At 45.9% G+C, this 22,430-nt stretch overlaps 1 protein-coding gene across 1 annotated transcript in view; it reads right to left on the bottom strand.

The window, feature by feature from the left end:
* LOC121276090 (disintegrin and metalloproteinase domain-containing protein 12-like) overlaps positions 1-15,386 on the bottom strand; it is a 215,287-nt gene extending 199,901 nt beyond the window's left edge. Inside the window, exons 1-3 of the mRNA XM_041184030.1 lie at positions 15,345-15,386; positions 13,087-13,300; positions 12,703-12,926 (exon numbers count right to left, since the gene is read on the bottom strand). Of these exons, the coding sequence (XP_041039964.1) occupies positions 12,703-12,926; positions 13,087-13,300; positions 15,345-15,386 (480 nt within the window). The remainder of the gene's footprint in view (positions 1-12,702; positions 12,927-13,086; positions 13,301-15,344) is intronic.
* Positions 15,387-22,430: the final 7,044 nt, after the last annotated feature.

Here is a 22,430-nt window from a genome sequence, read left to right as displayed (position 1 = left end):
TGAAGCTGCTGTTCCCGCTCTCTTTCACTCTGTATATGAAGCTGCTGTTCCTGCTCTCCATCACTCTGTCTATGGAGCTGCTGTTCCTGCTATCTTTCATTCTGAATATGAAGCTGCCGTTCCCGCTCTCTTTCACTCAGTATATGAAGCTGCTGTTGCAGCTCTCTTTCACCCTGTATATGAAGCTGTTGTTCCCGCTCTCTTTCACTCTGTATATGAAGCTGCTGTTCCCGCTATCTTTAACTCTGTATATGAAGGTGCAGTTCCTGCTCCCTTTCACTCTGTTTATGAAGCTGCTGTTCCTGCTCTCTTTCACTCTGTATATGAAGCTGCTGTTCCTTCTCTCTTTGACACTGTATATGAAGCTGCTGTTCCTGCTATCTTTCACTCTGTATATGAAGCTGCTGTTCCTGCTCTCTTTCACTCTGTATATGAAGCTGCTGTTCCCACTCTCTTTTACTCTGTTTATGAAGCTGCTGTTCCTGCTCTTTCACTCTGTATATGAAGCTGCTGTTCCTGCACTCTTTCACTCTGTATATGAAGCTGCTGCTTCCGCTCTCTTTCACTCTGTATATGAAGCTGCTTTTACCACTCTCTTTCATTCTGTATATGAAGCAGCTGTTCACGCTCTCTTTCACTCTGTATATGAAACTGCTGTTCCTGCTCTCTTTCACTCTGTATATGAAGCTACTGTTCCTGCTCTCTTTCACTCTGTATATGAAGCTGTTGTACCCGCTCTCTTTCCCTCTGTATATGAAGCTGCTGTCCCTGCTCGCTTTTACTCTGCATATGAAGCTGTTCTACCCGCTCTCTTACTCTCTGTATATGAAGCTGCTGTTCCCGCTCTCTTTCACTCTGTATATGAAGATGCTTTTACCGCTCTCTTTCATTCTATATAGGAAGCAGCTGTTCACGCTCTCTTTCACTCTGTATATGAAGCTGCTGTTCCTGCTCTCTTTCACTCTGTATATGAAGCTACTGTTCCTGCTCTCTTTCACTCTGTATATGAAGCTGTTGTACCCGCTCTCTTTCCCTCTGTATATGAAGCTGCTTTTACCGCTCTCTTTCATTCTGTATATGAAGCAGCTGTTCACGCTCTCTTTCACTCTGTATATGAAGCGGCTGTTCCTGCTCTCTTTCACTCTGTATATGAAGCTGCTGTTCCTGATCTCTTTCACTGTGTATATGAACCTGCTGTCCCTGCTCACTTTTACTCTTTACATGAAGCTGCTGTTCCCGCTCTCTTTCACTCTCTATATGAAGATGCTGTTCCCGCACTCTTTCACTCTGTATATGATTCTGCTGTCACCAGTCTCTTTCACTGTTCATATGAAGTTGCTGTTCCTGCTCTCTTACACTCTGTATATGAAGCTGCTGTTCCCACTCTCTTTTACTCTGTTTATGAAGCTGCTGTTCCTGCTCTTTCACTCTGTATATGAAGCTGCTGTTCCTGCAGTCTTTCACTCTGTATATGAAGCTGCTGCTTCCGCTCTCTTTCACTCTGTATATGAAGCTGCTTTTACCGCTCTCTTTCATTCTGTATATGAAGCAGCTGTTCACGCTCTCTTTCACTCTGTATATGAAACTGCTGTTCCTGCTCTCTTTCACTCTATATATGAAGCTACTTTTCCTGCTCTCTTTCACTCTGTATATGAAGATGTTTTTACCGCTCTCTTTCATTCTGTATATGAAGCAGCTGTTCACGCTCTCTTTCACTGTGTATATGAAGCTGCTGTTCCTGCTCTCTTTCACTCTGTATATGAAGCTACTGTTCCTGCTCTCTTTCACTCTGTATATGAAGCTGTTGTACCCGCTCTCTTTCCCTCTGTATATGAAGCTGCTTTTACCGCTCTCTTTCATTCTGCATATGAAGCTACTGTTCCTGCTCTCTTTCACTCTGTATATGAAGCTGTTGTACCCGCTCTCTTACTCTGTATATGAAGCTGCTGTCCCTGCTCTCTTTTACTCTGTATATGAAGCTGCTGTTCCTGCTCTCTTTCACTGTGTATATGAACCTGCTGTCCCTGCTCACTTTTACTCTGTATATGAAGCTGTTCTATCCGCTTTCTTACATTCTGTATATGAAGCTGCTGTTCCCGCTCTCTTTCACTCTGTATATGAAGCTGCTGTTCCCGCTCTCTTTCACTCTGTATATGATGCTGTTGTACCCGCTCTCTTTTACTCTGTATATGAAGCTGCTGTTCCTGCTCTCTTTCACTGTGTATATGAAGCTGCTGTCCCTGCTCGCTTTTACTCTGTATATGAAGCTGTTCTATCCGCTCTCTTACACTCTGTATATGAAGCTGCTGTTCCTGCTCTCTGTCACTCTGTATATGAAGCTGCTGTTCCCGCTCTCTTTCACTCTGTATATGAAGCTGCTGTCACCGGTCTCTTTCACTCTTTATATGAAGCTGCTGTTCCTGTTCTCTTACACTCTGTATATGAAGCTGCTGTTCCTGATCTCTTTCACTCTGTATATGAAGATGCTATTACCGCTCTCTTTCATTCTTTATATGAAGCTGCTGTTCCCGCTCTCTTTCACTCTGTATATGAAGCTGCTGTTCCCACTCTCTTTCACTCTGTATATGAAAATGCTGTTCCCGCTCTCTTTCACTCTGTATGTCAAGCTGCTGTTCCTGCTCGCTTTTACTCTGTATATGAAGCTGTTCTACCTGCTCTCTTACACTCTGTATATGAAGCTGCTGTTCCTGCTCTCTGTCACTCTGTATATGAAGCTGCTGTTCCCGCTCTCTTTCACTCTGTATATGAAGCTGCTGTCACCGGTCTCTTTCACTCTTTATATGAAGCTGCTGTTCCTGTTCTCTTACACTCTGTATATGAAGCTGCTGTTCCTGATCTCTTTCACTCTGTATATGAAGATGCTATTACCGCTCTCTTTCATTCTTTATATGAAGCTGCTGTTCCCGCTCTCTTTCACTCTGTATATGAAGCTGCTGTTCCTGCTCTCTTTCACTCTGTATATAGAGCTACTGTTCCTGCTCTCTTTCACTCTGTATATGATGCTGTTGTACCCGCTCTCTTTTACTCTGTATATGAAGCTCCTGTTCCTGCTCTCTTTCACTGTGTATATGAAGCTGCTGTCCCTGCTCGCTTTTACTCTGTATATGAAGCTGTTCTACCCACTCTCTTACACTCTGTATATGAAGCTGCTGTTCCCGCTCTCTTTCACTCTGTATATGAAGATGCTGTTCCCGCTCTCTTTCACTCTGTATGTCAAGCTGCTGTTCCCGCTCTCTTTCTCTCTGTATGTCAAGCTGCTGTTCCCGCTCTCTTTCACTCTTTATATGAAGATGCTGTTCCCGCTCTCTTTCACTCTGTATGTCAAGCTGCTGTTCCCGCTCTCTTTCGCTCTGTATATGAAGCTGCTGTTCCCACTCTCTTTTACTCTGTTCATGAAGCTGCTGTTCCTGCTCTCTTTCACTCTGTATATGAAGCTGCTGTTCCTGTGCTCTTTCACTCTGTATATGAAGCTGCTGCTTCCGCTCTCTTTCACTCTGTACATGAAGCTGCTTTTACCGCTCTCTTTCATTCTGTATATGAAGCAGCTGTTCACGCTCTCTTTCACTCTGTATATGAAGCTGCTTTCCTGCTCTCTTTCACTCTGTATATGAAGCTGTTGTACCCGCTCTCTTTCCCTCTATATGAAGCTGCTGTCCCTGCTCTCTTTTACTCTGTATATGAAGCTGCTGTTCCTGCTCTCTTTCACTGTGTATATGAAGCTGCTGTCCCTGCTCGCTTTTACTCTCTATATGAAGCTGTTCTACCCGCTCTCTTACTCTCTGTATATGAAGCTGCTGTTCCCGCTCTCTTTCACTCTGTATATGAAGATGTTTTTACCGCTCTCTTTCAATCTGTATATGAAGCAGCTGTTCACGCTCTCTTTCACTCTGTATATGAAGCTGCTGTTCCTGCTCTCTTTCACTCTGTATATGAAGCTACTGTTCCTGCTCTCTTTCACTCTGTATATGAAGCTGTTGTACCCGCTCTCTTTCCCTCTGTATATGAAGCTGCTTTTACCGCTCTCTTTCATTCTGTATATGAAGCTACTGTTCCTGCTCTCTTTCACTCTGTATATGAAGCTGTTGTACCCGCTCTCTTACTCTGTATATGAAGCTGCTGTCCCTGCTCTCTTTTACTCTGTATATGAAGCTGCTGTTCCTGCTCTCTTTCACTGTGTATATGAACCTGCTGTCCCTGCTCACTTTTACTCTGTATATGAAGCTATTCTATCCGCTTTCTTACATTCTGTATATGAAGCTGCTGTTCCCACTCTCTTTCACTCTGTATATGAAGCTGCTGTTCCCGCTCTCTTTCACTCTGTGTATGATGCTGTTGTACCCGCTCTCTTTTACTCTGTATATGAAGCTCCTGTTCCTGCTCTCTTTCACTGTGTATATGAAGCTGCTGTCCCTGCTCGCTTTTACTCTGTATATGAAGCTGTTCTACCCGCTCTCTTACACTCTGTATATGAAGCTGCTGTTCCCACTCTCTTTCACTCTGTATATGAAAATGCTGTTCCCGCTCTCTTTCACTCTGTATGTCAAGCTGCTGTTCCCGCTCTCTTTCTCTCTGTATATGAAGCTGCTGTTCCTGCTCGCTTTTACTCTGTATATGAAGCTGTTCTACCTGCTCTCTTACACTCTGTATATGAAGCTGCTGTTCCTGCTCTCTGTCACTCTGTATATGAAGCTGCTGTTCCCGCACTTTTTCACTCTGTATATGAAGCTGCTGTCACCGGTCTCTTTCACTCTTTATATGAAGCTGCTGTTCCTGTTCTCTTACACTCTGTATATGAAGCTGCTGTTCCTGATCTCTTTCACTCTGTATATGAAGATGCTATTACCGCTCTCTTTCATTCTGTATATGAAGCAGCTGTTCCCGCTCTCTTTCACTCTGTATATGAAGCTCCTGTTCCTGCTCTCTTTCACTGTGTATATGAAGCTGCTGTCCCTGCTCGCTTTTACTCTGTATATGAAGCTGTTCTACCCGCTCTCTTACACTCTGTATATGAAGCTGCTGTTCCCGCTCTCTTTCACTCTGTATGTCAAGCTGCTGTTCCCGCTCTCTTTCTCTCTGTATATGAAGCTGCTGTTCCTGCTCGCTTTTACTCTGTATATGAAGCTGTTCTACCCGCTCTCTTACACTCTGTATACGAAGCTGCTGTTCCTGCTCTCTGTCACTCTGTATATGAAGCTGCTGTTCCCGCTCTCTTTCACTCTGTATATGAAGCTGCTGTCACCGGTCTCTTTCACTCTTTATATGAATCTGCTGTTCCTGTTCTCTTACACTCTGTATATGAAGTTGCTGTTCCCGCTCTCTTTCACTCTGCATATGAAGATTCTTTTACCGCTTTCTTTCATTCTGTATATGAAGCAGCTGTTCACGCTCTCTTTCACTCTGTATATGAAGCTGCTGTTCCTGCTCTCTTTCACTCTGTATATGGAGCTACTGTTCCTGCTCTCTTTCACTCTGTATATGAAGCTATTGTACCCGCTCTCTTTCACTCTGTATATGAAGCTGCTGTCCCTGCTCTCTTTTACTCTGTACATGAAGCTGCTGTTCCTGCTCTCTTTCACTGTGTATATGAAGCTGCTGTCCCTGCTCGCTTTTACTCTGTATATGAAGCTGTTCTACCCACTCTCTTACACTCTGTATATGAAGCTGCTGTTCCTGCTCTCTGTCACTCTGTTTATGAAGCTGCTGTCCCCGGTCTCTTTCACTCTGTTTATGAAGCTGCTGTTCCCGCTCTCTTTCACTCTGTATGTCAAGCTGCTGTTCCTGCTCTCTTTCACTCTGTTTATGAAGCTGCTGTTCCTGCTCTCTTTCACTCTGTTTATGAAGCTGCTGTTCCCGCTCTCTTACACTCTGTATATGAAGCTGCTGTTCCCGCTATCTTTCACTCTGTATATGAAGCTGCTGTTCCCGCTCTCTTTCACTCTGTTTTTGAAGCTGCTGTTCCCGCTCTCTTTCACTCTGTTTATGAAGCTGCTGTTCCCACTCTCTTTCACTCTGTATATCAAGCTGCTGTTCCTGCTCTCTTTCACTCTGTATATGAAGCAGCTGTTCCTGCTCTCTTTCACTCTGTAAAATCCCAGTTGGTTTATTCATATCCTTTAGGGAAGGAAATCTGCTGTCCTTACCTGGTCTGGCCTACGTGTGACTTCTGACCCACAGCAACGTGGTTGAGTCTTAAATGCTCCCTGAACAACGGGGCAATGACCAATGGATAATAAATGCTGGCCTAGCCAGTGACGCCCACATCCCATGATCAAAGATTTTTTTTAATTTTCTAAGTCGGTGTAGTGTGTGACTTGGAGGCGATAATGTTCCCATGCACCTGCTCCCCTTGTCCTTCTGGGTGGTCGATATCAGAATTCGGTTTTTTAAACGCCCATGCTCAGTGTAATGGGCTCAAGCAGAAGTATCAGCAGCTTCACTTCCCACTTTGGAGTGGATATACAGGATATTTGGCCCTATCGCCAACTTTTCATCGCTGACCAGTTGGCTTCAAAATTAGTTTCTTACCGGGTCAGGCGGTCAGACTGTGGTACCCGGGAGTGCACCCTGCAGTCAAGTGGAGACATCAATGTCTGGTCTAAATGGAAAAGAAATCACTCCGAGCTTGCTGTATTCTGGAGGACTGCATTCTCTATTTTTCTATTGCATTGTTTATTCGGTACCTCTCACCTTCCCTTTTTAAACCACTTTCTCTCCATCTCTTCTTGACAGACCTAGATATGCAAGATGCCCCAGTCACTCTCAATTTTTGAAAGATTGCACACAGCCTGTACCTGAACTTCCAATGTTCACTTCTGACAGGCAAGTCTGCTCATAAAGAACATAGGAGTGCATTTAAGGCTCCCTTCATAACATAAAAACATAGAAACTCAGAGCAGGAGTAGGCCATTCGGCCCTTCGAGCCTGCTGTGCCATTCAATATGATCATGGCTCTATCTTAACACCATATTCCCGCTTTCTCTCCATGTCCCTTAATGCCCTTAATATCCAAAAAATTATCAATTTCTTTCTTGAATATACTCAGTGACCCTGCCTCCACAGCCTCTGTGGTAGAGAATTCCACAGGTTGACCACCCTCTGAGTGAAGAAATCTTTCCTCATCTCAGTCCTGAATGACCTGCCCCATATCCTGAGACTGTGTCCCTTGGTTCTAGACTCCCCAACCAGGGGAAACTTCCTCCCTGCACCCAGTCTGTCTAGCCCTGTTAGAATTTTATACGTTTCAATCAGATCCCCTCTCATTCTTCTAACCTCTAGAGAATACAAGTCTAGTCGAACCAATCTCTCCCCATACGACAGTCCTGCCATCCCTGATATCAGCCTGGGGAACCTTTGCTGCACTCCCTCCATGGCAAGTATATCCTTTCTTAGGAAGGGAGACCTAAACTGCACACAATACTCCAGGTGTGGTCTCACCAAGGCCCTGTATAACAGCAGTAAGACACACTACTTTTGAACTCAAATCCTCTTGCAATGAAGGCCAACATACCATTTACTTTTCCAATTGCTTGCTGCACCTGCCTGTTTACTTTCATTGACTGGTGTACAAGGACACCCAGATCCCTTTGTACATCCACATTTCCCAATACATCACCATTTAAATAATACTCTGCCTTTCTGTTTTTCACCTCGAACTGCATAACTTCACATTTATCCACGTTATACTGCATCTGCCATGCATATGCCCACATACACAACTTGTCTAAATCACCCAGAAGCCTCCTTGCATCCTCCCCACAACAACGCCCAGTTTTGCACCATCAGCAAACTTGGAAATATTGCATTTGGTTCCCTCATCCAAGTCACTTATTCCTGCGGTACCCCACTAGTCACTGATTGCCATTCGAAAAGAGACCCATTTATTCCTACTCTCTGTTTCCTGTCTGCTTACCAATTCTCAATCCATGCCAATACATTTTTCCCAAATCCCATGGGATTTAACTTTATACACTAACCTCTTATGTGGGACTTTATCAAAAACTTCCTGAAAATCCAAATATGCCACATCCATTGGTTCTTCTTTATCTATTCTGCTGGTTATGTCCTCAAAAAAACTCCAGTGGGTTTGTCAAACATGGGGGAGGATCTTTCCCTCATTGGGTGGTCTCAGCAGGGGCAGTCAGGAAGCCGATCGCCACCCGCAATCGGGGCCGGACCACCATGTCACACTCGGGCCAACTGAGGCCCGCCCAGCGTGAAATGCACGTGACAGCATTCAGTGCTGCCTGTGTGGGGTGGGGGAGGAGGGCAGGTTCACACAGGTGCGTGCTGGGAAAGCTCCCTGAGGCACAGAGCTCCTTCAAGGGGATGAAGAGCTGAGAACATTAAAAATAAAGATTTTTAAAATGCTACAAAACATGTCTCCTCGTGTGACTCTGTCACATCAGTAGGGACAGGTTCTGAATGAAATGTTAAAATTTCTGTGTCATTTTTAACTGCTGTTGGAAACCTCATGCCACCCATGGATGAGGTTTCCTAAAAATGCAAAGGACGGGCAGCAAGAAATGACATTTAATTAAATCTTTAATTGTCTCAGTAGGCCTTTTAACTGCTGGTGGGTGCGCTGCCAACTCCCGCACCTGCCCCCCGACTGAAATATCACACGAGTGCGCGATGATGTCAGAACAATGGCCCGCCATCACCCTGCATCATTTCACGTCTGGGACGCTCCCACCCGACAAGTGTTATATCCTGGCCATGATTTCCCTTTCGTAAATCCATGTTGACTTTGTCTAATCCCGTTGATATTTTGTAATTGTACTGTTATCACATTCTTTATAAGACACTCTAGCATTTTCCCTGCCACTGAGGTTAGGATAACTGGTCTGTAATTCCCTGCTCTCTCCATCCCTCCTTTTTTAAATAGTGAGGTTACATTTGCCACCCTCCAATCTGCATGTTCCTGAATCTACAGAATTTTGGACTTGGTGAATGATTCCCATTCGACTAGCTCTCTCCCTTAACTAACTGTGAGACTTTGAGGTGTATCGCCCTCAGCTCATCAAATGTGTCCTGCCACCTTGTGTCCTCCCTCAACTCCTCTGATGTGTACTGTCATAGAACAAAGGAAGCTTATGGCACAGAAAGAGGCCACTTAGCCCATTGTGTCTGCGCCGGCTGAAAAACGAGCCCCCCCAGTCTAATCCCACTTTCCAGCATTTGATCCATAGCCCTGCAGGTTACAACACTTGAGGTGCATATCCAGAAACCTTTTAAAGGAGTTGAGGGCTCCTGCCTCCACGACCCTTTCAGGCAATGAGTTCCATACCCCCACAGCCCTCTGGGTGAAAAGACCTTTTTCATCTCCCCTCTAATCTTTCTACCAATCACTTTAAATCTATGCCTCATCGTCACTGACCTCTCTGCTAAAGTAAATAGGCCCTTCCCATCCAATCCGTCCCCAGGTAATTTTGTCCATCTGTCAAATCTCCCTTCAGCCTCCTGTGTTTCAAGGAGAACATCTCAAGCCTGTCAAATCTTTCCTCATAGCTGTAATTTTCCAGTCCTGGCAACATCCATGTAAAGCTCCTCTGCACACTCTCTAATGCAATCACATCCTTTCTGTAACAAGGTTACCAGAACCGTACACAATACTCAGGTTGTGGCCTAACTAACTCAACCAACATCTCCAACAACTCATCGATACCAACGTCCATCCAGGACCCTCCAGCCCTGCCTGTCCCTCCGTCCCCACCCCATCTTCCAATCCCAACCCCGGCCATGTATTCACTATACCCCCTGACCTTCCCTTCTCTCATGCTAAACGTTCAGTGCTCAGCAAAGGACTTAGTTTCATACCCTTACGCCCTCACCTCAATGAATTTCGGGCTCGGCATGATGCTGAACTCTTCTTCCGCCACCTTCGTCTCCGGGCTCACTTCTTTGGGCAGGAGTCCTCTCCCTGTTCAACGGATCCTTTTACCCACCTCCAATATTCTCCCTCCACCCGGACCCCTCCCTCTGGATTCTTGCCCTCTCTTGATCTTTTCATTGAGAACTGTCAGCGTGACATCAGTCGTCTCAATTTCTCTGCTCCTCTCACCCACTCTAACCTTCTCTCTCTGAACTTGCTGCACTCCGTTCTCTGAGGTCCAACCCTGACATTGTCATCAAACCCACTGACAAGGGTGGTGCTCTTGTTGTCTGGCGCACTGACCTCTACCTCGCGGAGGCTGAGCGTCAACTCGCAGACACTTCCTCCTACCTCCCCCTGGACCATGACCCCACCACTGAATATCAAGCCATTGTTTCCAGGACTGTTACTGACCTCATCTCCTCTGGAGATCTTCCTTCCACAGCTTCCAACCTGATAGTCTCCCAACCTCAGACGGCCCGCTTCTACCTCCTACCCAAATTCCACAAACAGGACTGTCCAGGCAGACCGATTGTGTCAGCCTGTTCCTGTCCCACGGAACTCATTTCTTGCTACATTGATTCTATTCTCTCTCCCCTTGTCCAGTCCCTTCCCACCTACATCCGTGATTCCTCTGACACCCTACATCATATCAACAATTTCCAGAATCCTGGCCCCAACCGCCTCCTCTTCACCATGGACGTCCAATCCCTCTACACCTCCATCCCCCACCAGGATGGTCTGAGGGCCCTTAGCTTCTTCCTTGAACAGAGGCCAGAACAATCCACCACTACTCTCCTCCTTCTGGCTGAACTTGTTCTCACACTGAACAATTTCTCCTTAAACTCCTATCACTTCCTCCAAAGAAAAGGTGTGGCTATGGATGCCCGCATGGGCCCCAGCTATGCCTGTCTCTTTATGGGGTATGTGGGACATTCCTTGTTCCAGTCCTACTCCAGCCCCCTTCCACAACTCTTTCTCCGGTACATCGATGATTACTTCAGTGCCGCTTCATGCTCTCGTCTGGACCTGGAAAAATTTATTAATTTTGCTTCCAATTTCCACCCCTCCATCATTTTCACATGGTCCATCTCTGACACTTCCCTTCCCTTCCTTGACCTCTCTGTCTCAATCTCTGTTGATAGACTGTCCACCAATATGCATTACAAGCCCACCAACTCCCACAGCTACCTTGACTACAGCTCCTCACATCCCGCTTCCTGTAAGGACTCCATCCCATTCTCTCAGTTCCTTCACCTCTATTGCATCTGTTCTGATGATGCCACTTTCAAAAACAGTTCTTCTGACATGTCTTCCTTCTTCCTTAACCGAGGTTTTCCATCCATGGTGGTTGACAGGGCCCTCAACCATGTCCGGCCCATCTCCCGCACATCCGCCCTCACACCTTCTCCTCCCTCCCAGAAACATGATAGGGTCCCCCTTGTCCTCACTTGTCACCCCAGCAGCCTTCGCATTCAAATGATCATCCTCCGCCATTTCCGCCAACTGCAGCATGATGCCACCACCAAACACATCTTCCCTTCCCCACCCCTGGCGGCATTCCGTAGGGACCGTTCCTTCCGAGACACCCTGGTTCACTTCTCCATCACCCCCTACTCCTCAACCCCCACCTATGGCACCTCCCCATGCAACCGCAGAAGATTCAACACCTGCCACTTTAATTCCCCTCTCCTCACTGTCCAAGGGCCAAAACTCCTTTCAAGTGAAGCAGCATTTCACTTGCACTTCCCTCAGTTTAGTCTACTGCATTCATTGCTCCCAATGCAGTTTCCTCTACATTGGAAAGACCAAATGCAGACTGGGTGACTGCTTTGCGGAACACATTTGGTCTGTCTGCAAGCATGACCCAGACCTCCCTGTCGCTTGCCATTTCAACACACTACCCTGCTCTCATGCCCACATGTCTGTCCTTGGCCTGCTGCATTGTTCCAGTGAAACTCAACACAAACTGGAGGAACAGCACCTCATCTTCCGACTAGGCACTTTACAGCCTTCCGGACTGAATATTGAGTTCAACAATTTTAGACCATGAACTCTCTCCTCTATCCCCACCCCCTTTCCGATCCCCCCTTTTTTCCAATAATTTATATATATTTTTCTTTTCCCACCTATTTCCATTATTTTTAAATGTATTTCCATCCATTGTTTTATCTCTACCTTTTAGCCTATTTTGATCCCTTCCCCCCACCCCATCCCCACTAGGGCCAGGGTTGACCCTCTGACGGTGTGGTGGGAAAGATACAGCAGAGTTGTGCTCAGTGAGTACATCGGCCGAAAGAGAAGCGAGTGACAGAGATAGAGAGAGAGAGGTTTATGGTGCTTTCCGTGGTGCGGTTCGAGTGATTGGTGCCTGTCATGCTGGTAGCCCTGGCTTCAGGTGCAGGCTGTACCGTAGGGATGAAGGGGTGCTTGACCCAGTGACTGGGGCTGGTCTCGCTTGCCTGTGTTGCTGGTCAGTGGTGTGTCTGCTTTGGTGGGTGGCGGCATTTTGTTTGTGAGTGCCCCTGGGGTGGTCGTTGGCTGCGTTGCTGCTTCGTGTTGCGCTGGAGTTCAGTCTCCTTGCACACGTCATTGGCGCCAGCCTCCCGCTACCGTGGGGTTCGGGTCCACTTGTGCCTACTGTCTGGCGAGCACCTACCTTAGTCAGTGCCTGGCACGCAGTCTCTCGCTGCCTGCTCTCATCACAACCCCTGACCCGGGTACGGTTGCCGCTTTGCACCACGCCCGTGATGCCTTCCGCCACTTGCACCCGCCGCTCCGCGCCTCCAACCCCCGTGGGGGGCAGTCACATCGGCTCGCAGGTCTGGCCATTCCACCGATCTCCCGACTAAAGCCTTGCACCAAAACCCCGACTGTGTGTTGTGCTCCCTTTCCACATCAGGCACTGCCATCAGTGGGCTCTGGCAGAGCATTGCGCCCAGCCCATTTGGTTCCCTGATCGCCGGCAGCAGAGTTGCTCCGCGCGTGGCTCCGAGGAGGTAACGGCCGGCCGTTCTGCCTATTCGGCTACGACCTCAGATCAGACGTGACAACCCGCTGAATTTAAGCATATTACTGAGCGGAGGAAAAGAAACGAACATGGATTCCCCTAGTAACTGCGAGTGAAAAGGGAACAGCCCAGCACCGAATCCCCGCTCGCCTGGCGGGCGCGGGAAATGTGGCATATAGAAGACCTTTCTCTGATGATGCTCCGGGGCCCGAGTCCTTCTGATCGAGGCTTAGCCTGAGGACGGTGTGAGGCCGATACCGGCCCCTAGCTTGTCGGGATCTTCTTGGAGTTGGGTTGCTTGTGAATGCAGCCCAAAGCGGGTGGTAAACTCCATCTAAGGCTAAATACTGGCACGAGACCGATAGTTGACAAGTACCGTAAGGCGAAGTTGAAAAGAACTTTAAAGAGAGAGTTCAAGAGGGCGTGAAACCGTTAAGAGGTAAACGGGTGGGGTCCGCGCGGTCCGCCCGGAGGATTCAACTCGGTGGCTCGGGCCGGTCACATCGGGGCGTGGCGGATCTCCTCTGCCTGGGACACGGCTGCCGCCGGGCACATTCCCTCTGCCGGTGGTGTGCCGCGACCGGCTCTGGGTCGGCTGGGAAGGCCGGTGGGGAAGGTGGCTCCTCGCTCCGGCGGCGAGTGTTACAGCACCCCTGGCAGGAGCCTTCGCTGTTTCCTGGAGTCGAGGGGAGTGACCGCTGCTGCGCCTTCCGCCCTCGTGTGTGGGGGTGGACGGGCTCCCGGTGTGACTGTCAACCACTCGTCCTGCTTTCTACCCTTAATGTTCCTTAGATAATATCACCACCCTCAACACCTCTTTGTCCTTTTGTCTGTGACATCTTTTGGTTATCTCCACCTATCACTGACCCTCTATCCAGCTCTATCTGTCCCACCACCCCTTAAACCAGCTTATATTTCACCTCTTTTCTATTTTTCCTTAGTTCTGTTGAAGAGTCATACGGACTCGAAATGTTAACTATGCTCCTCTCTGTAGATGCTGTCAGACCTGCTGAGTTTTTCCAGCTATTTTTATTTTTGTTGTGGCCTAACTAATGTTTTATATACTTCCAGCAGAGCCTCCCTGCTCTTATATTCTGTGCCTCGGCTAGTAAATGAAAGGGTTCCATATGCCTCCTGAACCAACTTATCAATCTGTCCCTTCAGGGATCTGTGGACATTCACTCCAAGTTCCTCACTACCTCTACACCGTTCAGTATTCTCCAATTTATTGTGTATTTCTTTGCCTTGTTTGACCTCCCCAAATGCATCACCTCACACTTGCTTGGGTGGAATTCCATTTGCTGCTTTTCTGCCCACCTGTCTAGTTCTTTGATATCTCCCTACAGTCTACAGCGATCCTCCTCACTATCAAACACACGTTTGTGCTGTCTGCAAACGTCTTGATCATCCCACTACATTTACATCCAAATCATTAATATATACCACAAAAAGCAGAGGATCGAGTACTGACCCAGTGGAACCCCATTGGAAACAACCTTCCCCTCACAAAAATAATCAAAAATTATCCTTTGTTTTTTGCCACTGAGCTAATCTTGTATCCAGCTTGCTACGTTCCCTTGGATCCCATGAGCTTTTATTTTTTTTTTTTACACAGTTTGCTATGCTGGACCTTGTCAAAAGCCTTGCTAAAATCCATGTAGACCACATAAGCTGCTTTACCCGCATCAATGCTCCTTGTTACCACCTCAACAAATTCAACCAAATTAGTCAGGCATGATGTTCCCGTAACCAATCCATGCTGACTGTCCTTGATGGCTCCCTGCCTCTCTGAGTGACAGTTTATCCTGTCTCTCAGAATTGATTCCAATAATTTGTCCACTACCGAGGTCAGACTGACTGGCCTGTAATTATTCGGTCTATCCCTCACTTCCTTTTTAAACAAAGGTACAGCATTAGCAAACCTCCAATCCTCCAGCACCTCACCTGTATCCAGTGAGGATTGGAAAATGATGGTCAGACCCTCTGCAATTTCCTCCCTGGCTTCTTTTAACAGCCTGAGGTACATTTCATCCGGCCTCGGTGATTTATCCACTTTCAAGGATGCTAATCCCATTAATACATCCTCTTTCCCTATGTTTATTGCATCCAATATTTCACACCCCTCCTCCTTAACTATAATGTCTGCATTGTCCCCCTCTTTTGTGAAGACAGATGCAAAGTATTCAATAAAAACCACACCTACATCCTCCGCCTCCACACATTTGGTCTTTTTTGGGGTCTACCCTTACCTTAGCTATCCTCTTACTCTTAATGCGTTAATAAAACATCTTTGGGTTCTCCTTGATTTTGTTTCCATGTCCTCTCTGCTTTCCTAGTTTCCTTTTTGGTTTCACCCTTTCTCTTTCTATACTCCTCCCAGCTTTCTGTTTGTATTGCTTTCTCAGTGTCTGACATAAGCTTTCCTTTTCTGCCTTATCTTACCCTGTAAGCTACATGACATCTGGGGACTCTCGATTTGGCCATCCCAACCTTTTCCTTTGTGGGAAGATGTTTACTCTGAAACTTTTGTCACTTCAAGCTTCTACCCCTCAGCTTCTCAAATGTGAGCTTCTCTTTGAATCTTTGGACCCCAGCTCCTCAGCTCAGTCCCTTTGAGCTCCAGTGAAGTTTGGACAGGTCATACCTCTGTCCTGGAACGTACTCTTCTGAAAGTCAGATCCACTCTGACAGTGAGTTAGAGAAGTCACTTGATCCAGGTGTACTACTTCTACTGGTTTCTCAAGTAGAGGTAGAGGCAGGTTAGGTGAGTGGGGGACAAAATGGCAGATGGTGTACAATGGAGGGAAGTCTGAAGATATCCATTTTGGTCGTAAGAATAGAAAAGCAGAATATTTTTTGAAAGGTCTGAAACTTGTAGGTGTTGATGTTCAAAGAGTCTTGGGTGTTGTTATGATGTGGCCGTTAGTGTGTACCAGGCAGACCAAATCCACAAGGGAAACTTGGTCAGGCTATAGCAACATTTTGAAATTTGTACTTATTATGAGACGCTCATTGAATTCAGAAATAATAAGTCCACGAAAGAAGTGTGTCCTGCAGTCAGCATTGCGGTGAAGCAGTCTGGGAAGAGTGTCCTGCAGTCACCATTGCGGTGAAGCAGTCTGGGAAGAGTGTCCTGCAGTCAGTTCTTGTTGAAAATATCAAGAGTGACATCACAAGACAGCGCGAGAGAGCGGCGGAGAGATCAGAATCAGAGCGAGTGCAGGGAAGCTTCAAAAAGTGACAGCAGCACAAAGGTGAGAGCTGATTGGTGAGTAGTGGGTAAGTGTTTTTCTCCAGTTTAAAATAGATTAAGCTAAGCAAAGGTAAGGGTTCTAGTTTTTATTTAAGGTACATAAATAATGTAACTTTTTTTACTGTATTTAATTTAAAGTAAGGGATTTTTTTTCAACTAGTGGCATGGCAGGGCAGCTCAGTCCCGTATGTACTGCCTGCAACATGTGGGAAGTCCTGTATGCTTCGTATGCTCTGACCGACCACATGTGCAGGAAGTGCCACCAGCTGCAGCTACTTGAGCTCCGGGTTTCGGAGCTGGAGCAGCAGCTGGAGGCGGAGAGGTGCATCCGCGAGGCGGAGAGTTTCGGGGATAGCACCATGTTTTTAGACATGGTCACCCCACAGCTTATGGAAGTGCAGACAGAGAGGGAATGGGTGACCTTCAGTCAGAAGAAAGGTGTCAGGCAGGTAGTCAGGAAATCCCCAGGGTGCATCTCACTCGAGAATGGTGAGAGTGACGGTTCCTCTGGGGAGTGCACAGTGAGTGGCTCAGCTGCACAGAGGGGGAGGAAAAAGAGGGGAAGAGCAATAGTGGTAGGAGACTCGAAAGTAAGGGGAACAGACAGGGCGTTTCTGTGACCATAGATGTGACTTCAGGATGGTATGTTGCCTCCCTGGTGCCAGGGTCAAGGATGTCACTGAATGGCTGCAGGACATTCTAAAGGGGGAAGGCAAAGGGACAGAGCTCATGGTACATATTGGTACCAACGACATAGGTAGAAAGACGGATGAGGTCGTGCAAGCATAATTTAGGGAGCTAGGAAACATATTTAAAAACAGGACCTCAAAGGTAGTAATCTCTGGATTACTTCCGGTACCACACGCTAGTGAGTATAGAAATAGGAGGTTAGTCCAGGTGAATGTGTGGCTGGAGACATGGTGCAGGAGGGAGGGCTTTAGATTTCTGGGATATGGAGGCCGTTTCTGGGGGCGGTGGGACCTGTACAAAGTAGACGGGTTGCACCTGAAACAGAATGGGACCAACATCCTTGGGGAGGTTGGCGAGTGCTGTTGGGGAGGATTTAAACCAACTTGGCAGGGGGATGGGATCCTGAGAGGAGATTCAGCAGGGGGAGATGCACAGCCAAAATTGGAAGAGAGAGCAAGTGAGTCTGGAGGGCATAGAAATTATAGGCCAGTTAAGACACAAGGGAGTTTGACAAGGTTGAATAGTAATTATTTTAATGCAAGGAGTCTGACGAAAAAGGCAGATGAGTTGAAGGCACAAATTAACACATGGAAGTATGACATCATTACTGCCACAGAGACATAGTTCAGAGAGGAGCAGGATTGCCAGCTCAATATTCCAGGAAATAGGGTCTTCAGGTGAGACAGGGAAGGAGGTAAAAGATGAGAGGGTATCGTAATATTGATCTAGGAGTCAATTACAGCAGTAAGGAGGGATGACATAGAAACACAGAAACTAGGAGCAGGAGGAGGCCATTCGGCCCTTCTAGCCTCTTCCACCATTCAATATGATCATGGCTGATCATCCAACTCAATAGCCTGCTCCCGCTTTCTCCCCATACCCTTTGATCCCTTTCACCTCAAGAGCTATATCTAACTCCTTCTTGAAAACATACAATGTTTTGGCCTCAACTACTTTCTGTGGTAACGAATTCCACAGGTTCACCACTCTCTGGGTGAAGAAATTTCTCCTCATCTCAGTCCTAAATGGTCTACCCCATATCCTCAGACTGTGACCCCTGGTTTTGGACTCCCCCACCATCAGGAACATCCTTCCTGCATCTACCCTGTCCAGTCCTGTTAGAATTTTATAGGTTTCTATGAGATCCCCCCTCATTCTTCTGAACTCCAGCGAATATAATCCTAATCCACTCAGTCTCTCCTCATACCTCAGTCCCGCCATCCCAGGAATCAATCGGGTAAACCTTCACTGCTCTCCCTCTATAGCAAGAACATCCTTCCTCAGATAAGGAGACCAAAACTGCACACAATATTCCAGGTGTGGTCTCACCAAGGCACTATACAATTGCAGCAAGACATCCCTGTTCCTGTACTCGAAGCCTCTCACTATGAAGGCCAACATACCATTTGCCTTCTTTACCGCCTGCTGCACCTGCATGCTTACCTTCAGCGACTGGTGTACAAGGACACCCAGGTCTCGTTGCACATTCCCCTCTCTCAATTTATAGCCATTCAGATATTAATCTGCCTTCCTGTTTTTGCTACCAAAGTGGATAACCTCACATTTATCCACATTATACTGCATCTGCCATGCATTTGCCCACTTACTCAGCTTGTCGAAATCACACTGAAGCATCTCTGCATCCTCCTCACAGCTCACCCTCCCACCCAGCTTTGTGTCATCTGCAAATTTGGAGATATTACATTTAGTTCCCTCATCTAAATCATTAATATATATTGTGAATAACTGAGGTCCCAGCACTGATCTCTGCGGTGCCCCACTAGTCACTGCCTGCCACTCGGAAAAAGTCCTGTTTATTCCTACTCTTTGTTTCCTGTCTGCCAACCAGTTTTCTATTCATCTCAATACACTACCCCCAATCACATGCACTTTAATTTTACATGCCAATCTCTTATGTCCCTTTATTAGCAGGGGCACAGAATATAAGAGCAGGGAGGTTATGCTGGAACTGTATAAAACGCTTGTTTGGCTGGCACAGGTTTGAAGGGCCAAAGGGCCTTTTCTGTGCTGTACACCTCTATGATTCTTTGACTTTTAGAGATTTTTAATAATTAAATTAAAATATTTATTAACAAAATAAAAGATTTCAAGCGCATATATAAGACTACAATTACCTTATGACAAATGCTAATTACAAATGCTATAACAGATCCTAAAATTCCTAATTCACCTGACCACGTTACACGCCCACTTTAAGGCAACAGTCCAAAATAGATTTTCGGTTTTAAAAAAAGCCCAGCCAGTTAACATAGTACCCACTTGACAGTGGAATTCCAAATTGTTTTCTCCAACTTTCAGTTACTGGACACAACAGGCTTTTGCAGAAACGGCTGACAGCTTCTTCAAGACTGTTTCACACACTCTTGTTAGATCTTACATGGTCCCCACCCAACATGGCCTTTCATTCTCCATTATATATGTTTCTCTCTCTTCAATACATAAGTTCCATTGTTCAATATGTCTTTGAAGAAAGGATAAACTTGCATTGGAGGCGGTACAGCAAAGGGTCACTTAATTGGTCCCTGGGATGAGGGGGTTGTCCTATGGTGAGATACTGAGTAAATTGGGTCTATATTCTCTGGAGTTTAGAAAAATGAGAGGCGATCTCATTGAAATATAATAAAATCTGAGGAGCTCAAAAGGGTGGATGCTGAGAGATTGTTCGCACTCACCGGGGCATCTAAAACACAGGGTACAATCTCAGGATGGGGAGACAATCATTTAAAACTGAGATGGCATCAAGGAGCCCAAGCAAAACTGGAGTCAATAGGAATCAGTGGTGGGTGGGGGAGAACTCTCCACTGGTTTGAGTCATACCTGCCCTTTCCCCGTCCATCTGACTGCCTCAAGGTACAACAAAAAGGCCAGCAGTGGGAGTTTTGGAAAGCCATTTTCTCCAGTGTCAAGCAATGTCAGGTCTTCATGAAAAGGAGCCAAAACTGCAAGTTAGTTACTTTCTGCATGCAGTAGGACCAGTATCACTGTACATGTCATTTTTAAATGAATCCATGGATTCGCCTGTTTTTTTGCTTCCATTTATTAAATGTTGTTCGTTCAGTGATTAAATTCACTGAAAATGAATGCCTGGAAGACTTCCTTATATGAGCTCAGAGCCTCTTCGACACCTTTTATTTCAATAACATTGTCTGCTATAGCCCCTACTATGTGGAGTAAAGTGCTGACCTGATCATTCTGGTCCTTTTTATGCAAACCTGAAGCTGCTGTGTATCTGGAGAATTTCTTTCCCCAATATCCCCAGTGTTGAGCCTGTTGCTACCCTTGTGCACTTTGGAATTGTTCTGGCAGTGCCAATGTAGACTCCATGCTTACCCAAGGTTCTGGATCTGTTGCTGCTTTAATAGCTTGGCTTGTAGTTTGTGACATGCACTCATTGCTGTCTGGACTCCAGTTCTCTGTGTCTGCTTACATCTGCAGCACCCATGATGCTCTGTTCTCAGGTGAGTCTTCAATCTTCTTTCTTCATGTCCTTTTCCCAAGGATTTGTAGGTCTTTCAGGTCTGTAGTCCTTTGAGCTTTCCTGGGTCTTTATGTTCTGACTGCTGCCACCATGTTTTGGAAGGTGCACATAAACAGATGACAGAAACCACCATCTGCCTCATTGTTTCTCCTTGGGATTGGGGCCTAAATGGGGTTTCTTCAGGGTTTGCCTGTTGCCCTAAGAGTGCTGTCATAGGCTGTTATTTATCAGAACCATTCTATGTATCAGTACTCTAAACAAGGTTGTACCTCTGTCTCCTAGTCATGTGACATTGCAGCACAGTTACATCAGTAGTTACATCAAAATCAGTGCTCCTGATGTTAACCCTTTACTCTGCATCTCCCCAAAAGTCTTTATCCCAACTATATACACATGGTGCATCCACAAATGATTTAGACTTAAATATAGGGGGCATGGTTAAGGAGGTTACAGATGATATGAGACTTAATTATATGGTTGATAGTGAGGAAGAAAACTGCCTCCTGCAGGAAGTTATTAATAGACTGCTCAGGTAAGCAGAAAAGTAGCAAACCGAATTCAGTCTGGAGGCGTGGAAGGTAATGTATTTAGGGAGGACAAACAAGACAAGGGAAAGAACAATAAATGGTCAAATACTGAAAGTTGTGAGGAGCAAAGGGACGTTGGAGTTCAGACTCAAAGATCCCTGAAGGTGGTAAGACAAGGAGACATGGTAGTTAATGAGATATAAGGAATAGGTTCCTCTATTAGACAAGGCATGAAACATAGGAGCAGGGAAGTTATGTTTTAATTGTAAAAAAAAACACTCGCTAAGCTACAGCTAAAGTATTGTTTACAGTTCTGGTCTTCATATTACAGGAAGGATGTGCGATTGTTCTAGAGAGTGTACAGAGGAGATATGCAAAGATGTTGCCAGGAATGGAAAGTAATATAGCTATGAGGAAAGATTGGATAGGCAAAATAAAAGCAAAATACTGCACATGCTAGAGCTCTGCAATTAAAACACAAACTTCTGGAAAGACTCGCCAGTCTGGAAAGCATCTGTGGAGAGGGGAACAGAGTACATGTTTCGAGTCCAATATGACTCTTCTTCGGAACTGGCTTTCAGTCTAATGCTTTGTTTCTTTACTGCTACAGTTCCCACCCACATTGCCTTTTGTTCCATGACATCTTTGTGATTTCATCTCCCTGCCCTCTAACCAATCGCTGACCTCTAACCAATCCCTGACCTTCCCTTTTTGTTCTACTGGACCATCCCCCCTTTTCCAACAGCATCGAACCCGTCACATTTCTGTCTCTCTTCAGCTCTGAAAAAGTGTCATATCGAACTTGAACATTAACTCTGTTTCTTTCTCCACAGATGCTGCCAGACTTGCTGAGTTATTCCAGCACTTTTGTTTTTATTCCAAAAGACTTGAACCTCACAAGCACCTCACACAACAATCCCATATACGAATGAGGATATCTTGAACTAACAATGATGTATTCTATTGGTGCATGACTCCTGGTTTCACTTCCAAGTTTACAAATGGTTGAACCTTCCAGTAAGTTAGCACTAACCAACTGACCTGAAATAATGTGCTATTTCTACCATGCCAGTGGTTTATTGAGAGAAATATTATACTATTCATTGAGTGATAAGTATTTTCTCATTTTAAATTGAAACTAAATTACAAATGCCCAGCAAGGAGAAAATGCTCAGAGAGCAAAGTGCTGAAGAGACTGAAAATATGAAATATAAACAGAAAAAGCTGGAAATACTCTGCAGACCAGGCAGCATCTGTGAAGAGAGAAGCAGGGTGAATGTCTTAGGTCCGCAATCTGCGCTAGTTCTGATGATAGATCACTGACCTCTATTTCTCTCCGCACAGATGCCACCAGATGTGCTAAGCATTTCCAACACTTCCCATTTCTACTGGAGGAAAAATAACCCATTTTTCCAGCCCATGGTCAGGATTGTTTTGAGTCCCTTCAGCGAGCATCAACTGCCTGAGATCTGATTTGACACAATGTTAAACATTAATTTTAAAAAGTTACAGTATAAAGAAAACAAACACATTTCTAAACAATAAATTGATCATTTAAA

Source organism: Carcharodon carcharias, chromosome 1 (assembly GCF_017639515.1).
Source record: "Carcharodon carcharias isolate sCarCar2 chromosome 1, sCarCar2.pri, whole genome shotgun sequence".
NCBI classification, from domain to species: domain Eukaryota; kingdom Metazoa; phylum Chordata; class Chondrichthyes; order Lamniformes; family Lamnidae; genus Carcharodon; species Carcharodon carcharias.
This window is presented reverse-complemented; position numbering and strand designations above follow the sequence as displayed.